The sequence below is a fragment of the Caenorhabditis briggsae genome (assembly GCF_000004555.2).
Source record: "Caenorhabditis briggsae complete genome, chrIII, whole genome shotgun sequence".
NCBI classification, from domain to species: Eukaryota; Metazoa; Nematoda; class Chromadorea; order Rhabditida; family Rhabditidae; genus Caenorhabditis; species Caenorhabditis briggsae.
Window position 1 is genome coordinate 11607203 of NC_013490.2, and position 10733 is coordinate 11617935.

A 10733-nucleotide genomic window follows, 5' to 3' on the forward strand; every position below is an offset into this window, starting at 1 on the left:
ATCGATTTATAATTTTATTCAGAACCTCCATCTCCCGAACAACCGCCAAGACTTTCTGATTCACAATGCCAGTGGTACTGCTGTTCTAGCTTTGAAAGGACGTCGACCTAAAATCGATGATTCCCAAACTGTTTCCATCCGTCCATGCTCGATTCGGTTGCAAATTTCAAACCGCGACGCCGTGCAAGTGCGCTCCAGTCAACAAAATTCAATTTTTTTTTTCAAATTTTTGCAAACAAAACGTATACACAAGTGTGATTGATTAAAACAATTTGTAAAAGCAACATATAAAGCCACAAGAAAAATCTATAGAGGGATCATCAAAGAAAACGGTCATTCATCAGGCGCGTAATTATTATGGGGTGAGAACGAAACATGGAGAGAGAGAGAGAGAAAAGGAAATGTCGGTGTGTCAGAATGTGTGCAAAATATGTGTCAAAAAGAAGAGTATGAGACAAGGGGTGGTATTAATATGCGTAGGGTGGATTTTTTTTTGGGGCCAAAATGAAACAAAAAAGTGTGTGCAGCAAAAAATGTGTTAGCGAAACCGAGCGGAAAAAAACCACACACCAATTCAAGGGGTTAGTACGGAGCATAGCGACGAAGCGCGGCGGCGGCGGCAGCCGACGCTTGCTGGTGGAGGTGTTGATGGTGTGGATGGTGGTGCTGTTGGGATGCGGCAGCTGCGGCGGCGGCATGGAGACTAGAGACAGCGGCATTGGATAGCGATTGTTGGAGGTATGGATCTCCGATGGAGCCAGTCGGTGGCAGTGGTGGTGGTGGATGAGAGCTGGCCGATGACGCTGGTGGAGCTCCGCGAGCTGATGCGGGAAGGGCGCGACCTGGAAATTTAGAAGTTTGAATAGTTGCATTTTAACGTGGTGGCCCAACTTTTCAAATTCAGTTTTCTAGGCCACAATGGTAAAATGGACCTGGAGAACTCTGCTTGCAAACATTAGGCCATTTCTAGGCCATTTCATCATGGTGGCCTAGAAAATCTAAGTTGCAAAAGTTAGGCCACCATGCTAAAATGACCTAGAAATCACACCAGATGAATATCCGATCAATTCTAGGTCATTTTATTATGATGGTATAGAAAATCCACTCGAAAAAGTTAGGCCACCAGTTCAATATACTCATAACTGACCTTGCACAGCCTGTGCCAATTGCAACCTCTGCTGCTCCATGGCGTACATGGCCATCTGCGCTTGCGCCTGAGCCAATGGATCCATGCCCAATTGATGTTGAAGCATCTGATGATGTGCTGCTGCCATCGAAGTTGGCACTTGCTGCTGAGCCATCGCAGCGGCCTGCTGTTGTTGAAGCTGGAGCAACAATTGAGGGTTCTGTTGAAGCTGTTGGTGCTGCTGCTGTTGCTGGGCGAGAAGAAGCTGTTGTAGCTGAAGAGCTTGAAGATTGATGGCGGCCGCTGCGGATGTCGGTGGCATGATGAGTTGTTGTGGATGGCGTGGCACGAGGAGCTGTTGAGCGGCGAGTTGTTGTTGGAGAAGTGCTCGTTGGAGGTTTTGTTGTTGTTGCTGGGCGACGAGCAGGTTTTGGGCAGCTGAAATTGGGTCCACTGCGATGGCTGGAAAAATGGGATTTTTAGAATATTTCAAGGGTTTGGGGTATATTGAAAATTGTTGGTGGTCGTGGCCGGAGCTACAGTAACCTTAAAATATTTGTATTTTCCTGATTTTTTCTCGGTTTTTCGTTTGGAAAAATCAGAAAAAAATCGAGTAAATATAAATATTTTAAGATTACGGTAGTTGTCGTTGTGGGACCTTTTTCCTCAATTTTCCATGATTTCGCATCGGGTTTACTCGCGTTTCCAAATTTTCCAAATTTTCAAAATTACGAAAAAGCGTTTAAAGGCGCATGACATACTGCAAAGATTAATGTATTCTCTGTTTTTGAACGCTGTGCTTTTAACTGAATTTTAAGCTCAAAAACTTCGAATCTGGATCAGTTCTAGGAAAGCATGTCATCATGAAGAAATCAAATCAGAAAACCAAATTTTGAAAAACAACTTTTTTTTTAAATTTTACTGATTTTCAGTGATTTTCAGCACTTTTTTCACTATAATGTTTTCAGAATTTTTCCGAATTTTCGAAAAATAAAAAATCACAAAAAAACACAAACCTGGCATCAAGGGCTTCGCCTTCTTCGTGTGCACTCTCTGTGTGGCCATGTTCACCTCGACGCGTCGTCCCTCAATGATGGATCCGTGAATTTCGTTGCGCGCGCGATCCGCGTCCTCTGGATTCTGCATCGTCACGAAGCCAAAGCCCTGGAATATGAATTTGACTTTCGTATACTTTTTTTGTCGTCAGCTTCAATGTTTTGTACGCAAAATCCCTCTCGTGATTATAGCCTTGAAGACGGGCGAAAGCAATGTTTGTACTTTCGCTTTCCCCGCCCCTTGAGAGGGTGTCTGGTGTGTTTTATAGGGGTGAAGTGTAATGTTTGGAAATTTGGGAATCCCAAATTGGAATTTTTGAAGGCGTCGCGTGTCGGCGTTGCGGCTTTTTGAAAATTCAGACCGCCTAACATAATTTATAGGACTTCCAAAACCTCGAATTCAGGCCAATTTCAGACGCGTCGCGTGTCGGCGTAGCGGTCGCCAATTTCAAATTCAGCCCACCTTTGATCCTCTCTCATTGAATATGATCTCCACATCGACGACGGTACCGTACTTTTCGAACATCGTCTGAAGATCCGGTTCCCGGTACTTGAACGGGATGTTCGACACATGCAGACGACGATTGCCTTCTGTGGTTTCGGCTGGAAACATGGGGATTTTCAGATTTTGAAACTATTTCAATTTTTTTGAATTTGGAAACGTCCTATCCTAGACTTTTTAAACCTAAAGACTTGAAGGATCAGCTCAAAAATTCAAATTTTAACCTTGTTCAGTGGAGCGCGTTTGCTGAATTTTTTCTTTCAAAATTTTTCGAAATTTCGGATTTTTTCAAGATGGAAAATCGAGAAATCAGGAATTTTCCGAATTTAGCCTGGAATTGTTGTAAAAATTCTTTAGATTTTAGTTGAGAAAAATACAAAATTCTTTAAAAATCGAAAATTTTTAGAAAACCTCCTTTTCTAATTATTTGAGCATTTCGAAAATTATTGTAAAAATTGCTGAAAAGCGAGAGGAAAATTGGGAAAGTGGGCGAAGTCAGTGGGCGGAGCCTAAATTGTAAGCTGCGCACGGTTTTCATGCACAAAATCCTGCATAAATTTTAGGCTCCGCCCACTTTTCCCGAGTTTTTTTTCCGATTTTCAGCGATTTTTATCTATTTTCGTCATTTGTTTTTCGAAAATTTTTTTAAAAAGATTTTCTTCTAAATTTTCGATTTTTCATTAAAAATTGGTATTACAAGCTCGCTCTGCTGGACGCGGAGAGCTTGCAGTTCAAAATTTGAAGCTAGGGAATCCATGTGGCCGCCAAATTTCTCGGCCACTTTCAACCTCATCTTTCGAGCTTTTTTCAAAGAATTTCACCTAGAAAAATGAAGAAAAAAGGGTCAATATATATATGTGTGTGTGTGTGGGTGAAAAATTCGCATTCCACAAAATGGGTTAGAATTCTAAAAGGACGAGATGAAAAAAGGACCACCAAGATCGGCACTAAAAAATAAGAGGCACAAAAAATTAATAATTTTCAGTCATCACAAAAACCACCGGCCGCGGCGCGCCATGCTTGGAATATTACACACAACTGTCTTCATGTGTTCATTTTTGCGATTTTTGGGTCCCGAAACGATTTTTAAGACCTAAAATCGCTCAAAAACGGACAAAGATACGTGCAAAGCTTCCCTTTGTTGCTATTAATGACTCGGCTACGGTTCAAAACGAAGGAAAAAAATTAAAAAATAGGAGAGAAAGAAGTGAAAGACATCATTAGGTGTATTTTTAGTTTTTTGGCTTTCTTACAGCTCGTGCTGCGATCGCCGATCGATGGCGGCGCGATCGGTCCGATTTGAAGTGGTTGCTTCGATGAAGAAGACGTCACTGCCGCTGACGTGGAACCTCCAGAAGGTTCCGACGTCGTCGGCTTCACATCAGACGACGTTGGCTCGATTTGAAGTGGGCGGAGTACGGTGGCTTGTGCGGCGGCGGCAACCATTTGTTGTTGGAGGGCCACTTTATAGTCGAAATCGTCTAATTTCTCCTGCAAAACGAAAAAGCGCAATGTTCATTCCACCATCGGGGTGTCAATATGGGAAAATGAGTGATAAAGTATGGGGACAATTCATGCGGTTCTTGGATTTTTGATGACGTGGCATTTCTTCTGGTACATAAATGATGATATGAGGGGTTTGAAAGCTAAAATTAGGTGTGGCTCGTGCTCAGAAATGGCTCCACTTTGCTAAAAAATTTTAAATGAAATCTTTGACATTTTTGTAATTCCCGCAGTTTTTTTCTCTGGTTTTCGCTGGAATTTTGAGGAAAATCGACGAAATTCGCTTCAAAACGACCTGAAAATCATCAAGAATTGCTAAATTTCTTTCTAGACTACTGTAGATGAGAAAGTCCGCAGAGCGGAGTGTCACTGCGGACCTATGCATCAGATTTGACGCGCATCGAAAATTAATGAATTTTTGGGATTTTTAAAGCGATTTTAGCCGATTTTCGGGTGTTGAAATTCCAATTTTTCGCGTATTTTCTAAATTTTAAGACGAAGTTTTGAAAAAAAAATTGACTTAAAACGCTAAAAGTGCTTTAAAAACAAAAATTCACCTCAAAAATCGCTTCAAAATTACCCGAAATTGAAAAAAAAAAATTTTAAAATTCCTTTTTTCGATTTTTTTTTTTGCAGAAAAATATGAGAAAAACGGTAAAAATCGATGAAAATTCGAATATTTTTAGGTTACGGTAGTTGGAACTTCGGTTTCGCCAAAAAAAGTGGGCGTGGCTTACATCTACACATAGCTTATCAGACACATGCACAACCACACTGAAAAGGGGGGCGGAGCTTAATTAGTGTGTGCGAGATAGAATTCCATAAAATCTCCATATCATTATCATATCATCCATGCACACAGAATGCCACGTGGCAAGAGAGAGAGAGAGAGAGTATAGAAAAACAAGGGAGTTTAGAGAAAAATAACTGAAATTCAGCGGAGACCGCATGCGACTAAGAAAAATCTGTATAGATTTTTCTTCTGGGAGTGCAACGAACACCACAAAAGTCAATAAATGTTAATGTGTGCAGTTTTTTTTGGCTTTCAAGAGAGAGAGAGAGAGATGATGGATAATTGAGAGAGATAGAGAAAGAGAGAGAAAAAAAAATAGATGAATACTTACCACTGCCATCAGCTCGGCGGCTGTTGTCATTTTGTGATTTGGATTTTGATTCTGGAAAATTCAAAGGGTTTTTCGAAAAACAATCGAACGAGTAGAATAAAAAAAGAGCGAAAAATCCGATATCGGATCTCTAGAGAAGGGGAGAGAGTGGCGGATTGTGAGCTGCAGAGTGAGAGGCGCAGAGAAAGAGAGAGCGCACACGCAGCAGGCCGACCCACACACACATACAACAGACACTCAGAGAGCTGCTCACGAGGGGGGTTCGAGTGGAATGGGTAAGTGATGGAGGTGGAAGAGGAGGCGCTGGCTAGGCCACGGACCATCATTAGGGGGGAGGGGGTGTTGGTAATATGAGTCGGAATGGGGTCAAGTGTGATGGTTGATGAGTCAGGCAAACAAGGATTTAGCTCAGGTCTAGATTTTTTCTAGGCCAGTAATTCCTAAAAATTCGGCGAAAAATGTCAAAATCCCACTTTTGATTAAATGTGAATTTTGACAATTTTTCAGAAAAATCGGAAATTCTAGAAAAAATTCTGAAACGTTGAACTTTTCAGAAAAATCGAAAATTTCAGAAAAATGGGAAATTCTCGAAAAATCGGAATTTTCAGAAAAGTAATTTTTAATTAAAATTAGGAATTCGTTTCTATTTTTTTATTTTTTCGAGCATTTTTTTTTGAAAAATATATCAATTGGTTAATATTTTTGCCATTAAAAATATCTGTTTTTGACTCAAAAGGGCCGGAGGTCCCACAACGACAACTACCGTAATCTAAAAAATTGTATTTTCCCGATTTTTTCCTCAATTACAGATTTTCGGCAATTTTTTCAACACAAAATTATTGGTTTTTCGATTTTTTTTTGATAAAAGTATACAATTTTTATGTTGAAAAAATTTTTTCTACTGCTTCAGACCGAAAAATTCTATGAAATGTTAAAAAAATCACCAAAAATCGAAATTCTTAAATTTCGATTTTCTAAGAAATTCAACCAAAACTTCTTATTTTTCTGAAAAATTTCGATTCTTCCGATTAAAAATTTTTTTTGAGAAGTCGCTTCTCAGCCGCTCCGCCGACACGCGACGCGTCCCAAACTTGGCTCGGTGCCAAATTGGGACTCAAAAATCGATTTTGAACAGAAACAAAAACTTCAATCTATGAAAATTTTTCTCCTTTGATTTTCGAAATACGGAGGAAGAACCACTACCAACACTACCACTTCAAAAGTAACACAAAGACAACAGAAGACCTTGAACGGCGCGGCGCCTCAAAATGAGGGTCATTTTGAGGGGAAAAAGACACAGCCAGGAGAGATGAAACGACAGGGAAAAAACAACCAGTTCCCAAAGTTTCCGTATTTTTTTCAAGTTGTGGTACTGTACACCGATTTTTCCTTTTTCTTGTTTTTGAGCGAGAAGAGATCCGAAATTTCGATAAGAACTTTTTGGGTTGTTTTTGATGGAATTGTTTTTCCTAAGAATCTAAGAATCTAAGAATCTAAGAATCTAAGAATCTAAGAATCTAAGAATCTAAGAATCTAAGAATCTAAGAATCTAAGAATCTAAGAATCTAAGAATCTAAGAATCTAAGAATCTAAGAATCTAAGAATCTAAGAATCTTAGAATCTAAGAATCTAAGAATCTAAGAATCTAAGAATCTAAGAATCTAAGAATCTAAGAATCTTAGTATCTAAGAATCTAAGAATCTGGGAATCTAAGAATCTACGAATCTAAGAATCTAAGAATCTAAGAATCTAAGAATCTTAGAATCTAAGAATTTAAGAATCTAAGAATCTAAGAATCTAAGAATCTGGGAATCTAAGAATCTAAGAATCTAAGAATCTAAGAATCTTAGTATCTAAGAATCTAAGAATCTAAGAATCTGGGAATCTAAGAATCTAAGAATCTAAGAATCTAAGAATCTAAGAATCTAAGAATCTAAGAATCTAAGAATCTAAGAATCTAAGAATCTAAGAATCTAAGAATCTAAGAATCTAAGAATCTAAGAATCTAAGAATCTAAGAATCTAAGAATCTAAGAATCTAAGAATCTAAGAATCTTAGAATCTAAGAATCTAAGAATCTAAGAATCTAAGAATCTAAGAATCTAAGAATCTTAGTATCTAAGAATCTAAGAATCTAAGAATCTGGGAATCTAAGAATCTAAGAATCTAAGAATCTAAGAATCTAAGAATCTAAGAATCTTAGAATCTAAGAATCTAAGAATCTAAGAATCTAAGAATCTAAGAATCTAAGAATCTAAGAATCTTAGTATCTAAGAATCTAAGAATCTAAGAATCTGGGAATCTAAGAATCTAAGAATCTAAGAATCTTAGTATCTAAGAATCTAAGAATCTAAGAATCTGGGAATCTAAGAATCTAAGAATCTAAGAATCTAAGAATCTAAGAATCTAAGAATCTAAGAATCTAAGAATCTAAGAATCTAAGAATCTAAGAATCTAAGAATCTAAGAATCTAAGAATCTAAGAATCTAAGAATCTAAGAATCTAAGAATCTAAGAATCTAAGAATCTAAGAATCTAAGAATCTAAGAATCTTAGAATCTAAGAATCTAAGAATCTAAGAATCTAAGAATCTAAGAATCTAAGAATCTTAGTATCTAAGAATCTAAGAATCTAAGAATCTGGGAATCTAAGAATCTAAGAATCTAAGAATCTAAGAATCTAAGAATCTAAGAATCTTAGAATCTAAGAATCTAAGAATCTAAGAATCTAAGAATCTAAGAATCTAAGAATCTAAGAATCTTAGTATCTAAGAATCTAAGAATCTAAGAATCTGGGAATCTAAGAATCTAAGAATCTAAGAATCTTAGTATCTAAGAATCTAAGAATCTAAGAATCTGGGAATCTAAGAATCTAAGAATCTAAGAATCTAAGAATCTAAGAATCTAAGAATCTAAGAATCTAAGAATCTAAGAATCTTAGAATCTAAGAATCTAAGAATCTAAGAATCTTAGAATCTAAGAATTTAAGAATCTAAGAATCTAAGAATCTTAGAATCTAAGAATCTAAGAATCTAAGAATCTTAGAATCTAAGAATCTAAGAATCTAAGAATCTAAGAATCTAAGAATCTGTTGTTGGAAAGTTGAAATCCGGGATCCCAGAATTCCAGAATCCCTAAAAGTTTCTAGAAATTCAAGTTTTCTAGAATGGCCCATGACTCAGCTTTAAATTGGAATTCCAGTTTGAATCAAAAAGTAAAATGTACAACCTAAAGAGATCAACAAAATGGTACCGAATCCGACTGTAGTTGATTTTGGTACCATTCTGTAGATCTTGTTAAGTTCTACATTTCACATTTTGATTCAAACTGAAATTCCAATTTTGAGACAAGATATGCGCCTTAAAAAGTTGACAACTGGATCAGAGACGTATAGGGAAGTATAAGACTGCAAAAAGTGACTGTTAGAGTTTCATATGCTTTTTCTGATTGAAAACATCCCAGAATTCAAAAAAGAAAGAAAAATTCTAGGATTTTCCGACTTTTTGGCCTACAAAACCTCAAAAATCATTTCCTGCGCCCCTGACAAGTATGCATCTATATGTAATGTCATCGAGTTTCCGGGGCTTTTCTCAAATTGCACAATCTCTCAGTGTAGCTCTATACATCCGGTACTTATTCTACTAGCTATGGCTCACCTTAGGAATTTGATATCCCGAATAATAGGTCATATCCATGATGTCTCTGTGGGACAAGCTAAGACGACACTAAATGAGCCAAAAAGGGGCGGGGCATACTTAGCTTGAAAGAAAAGAGGGGCGGGGCTTAGTGCAAATAGACTCTAAGGAGAACTTTGAATTTAGCGCCATATAGGCTTAGGCTTGAACGCCTTTTGATCCTACCACTAGGACAATCGAAAAATGGCGCGAAATTTGAATTTTCAGTTTTCAGAGCCATTAAAAAGGGCTCAAAATTTTGAAAATTCCCCCAATTTTTCTATTTTTTGTGCTTTCTAAAAAAGGACTTGAAACTTCTGAAGGGCCCTTGAAACTAACTAATTCTTGTAGCAAAAAAAAACAAAAAAAAGGGATTATTGGGTCCTTTACTTCCTCTTAGGCCGGTCCAGCACACAAAAAAAGAAATTATTCTATGGGAAAATTAAAAAAAAGAAAGAAAATGGGAAAGAAGAAGAGAGAGGTGGTGGAAGCAGTAGCCCCAACAAAAAAGAATGGAGGAAAATAAAAAGCCGAGGGGGGGGGGGGAAGGGGATGAAATGGAAGACAGATGGTCATAGAGAAGACATGTGGTGGTGGTGGAAAGGAAATGCAATGGATGAATTGGGAGAAAATGAGTTTATAGAAATGGAGAGTGAGAGAGAGAGAGACGCAGAGAAAATGGATTTTCAAATACATATGATGCCGAGTCGACTTTTGTAATTGCTCACATAAAGAGAGAAGTGTGGTTAATGGGGTTGTTTCTATTTTATTGGAATGGGCTGGGGGTACTGTAGGTGGAATGAAAGGGAAGAATCTGGAAAAAATAAAAATTGGAAATTTTGAATAATTTCGCGAATTTTCAGTCTTTTTTCGTGGAGAATCACTGCTTCTCCTCCCTCTGGGACATCCGAAAAATGGCGCCAAATTCAAATTATTCGCTTTCCGGGGTTTTTGTATTTTTGAAAACCCAAAATCTATACTTTCCTTTTCAGTATTTTCCCTGGTACTCAATAACACACATCCTACATTTTTTGTGTACAAATTTGTATTTTTTTTCCCTCAAATCGAACATTTTCTTTGAAAAACTACAAACTACAATTTCGGTTTTTTACAAATACATCAATATTTACCTGAGCTGAAAAAGCTACAATTAGTGTCTGAATTCACTACTTTTCTGAGAAAAAATATAAAAAATGCGAAAAATCGGCGAAAACTACAAAAAATCAGCGAAAAAAAGGAAATAGAATTTTAGCTTACAGTAGGAATTTCAAAGGCGCATGCAAAAGATGCACTAGGTTACTGTAGAAAACTTTGGATGAACAAGGAAAATCGATTTTTCGACGGTGTTTGCTGATTTTTTAATGAAAATTTAACTGAAAATTGAAAATCACAAGTTTCAAGCAAATTTTTGTCTAAAATTTTCAGAAAAAGTACCGAAAAACGATTTTAAAGATCAATTCATTGCCTGCAGTAGGAATTTTAAAGGCGCATGAAAAAACTAGCGAGAGGATACTGTAGAAAAGTTTTGTAGGGGGTACGACGAATTCGAACGTTTTCAAAATCGAACAGACCTAAAGTCGAACTGATTCAAATCAGAACAGTGTCTTTCTCGAACAAGTATCAAAACAGAACAAGGACAAAATCGAACTGTTCTAATTCGAACTGTGCACTGTCGAACTGTCCCAAATTGGAACGCTGTTAGCCGCCGAGCGCGCTTGCATTATTTTTCTTTTCTCGTTGTTTCTTCGCCAA

The 10733-nt window shown here is 37.4% G+C and overlaps 1 protein-coding gene across 1 annotated transcript; it reads right to left on the bottom strand.

Moving 5' to 3' along the window:
* Positions 1-582: 582 nt before the first annotated feature.
* Cbr-asd-1 lies at positions 583-4129 on the bottom strand (the record flags this gene model as incomplete). Its single annotated transcript, XM_002642497.2, has 5 exons — positions 583-842; positions 1148-1588; positions 2143-2290; positions 2645-2784; positions 3937-4129. 5 exons carry the CDS (start codon positions 4127-4129, stop codon positions 583-585), a joined length of 1182 nt encoding a protein of 393 aa, XP_002642543.2.
* Positions 4130-10733: the final 6604 nt, after the last annotated feature.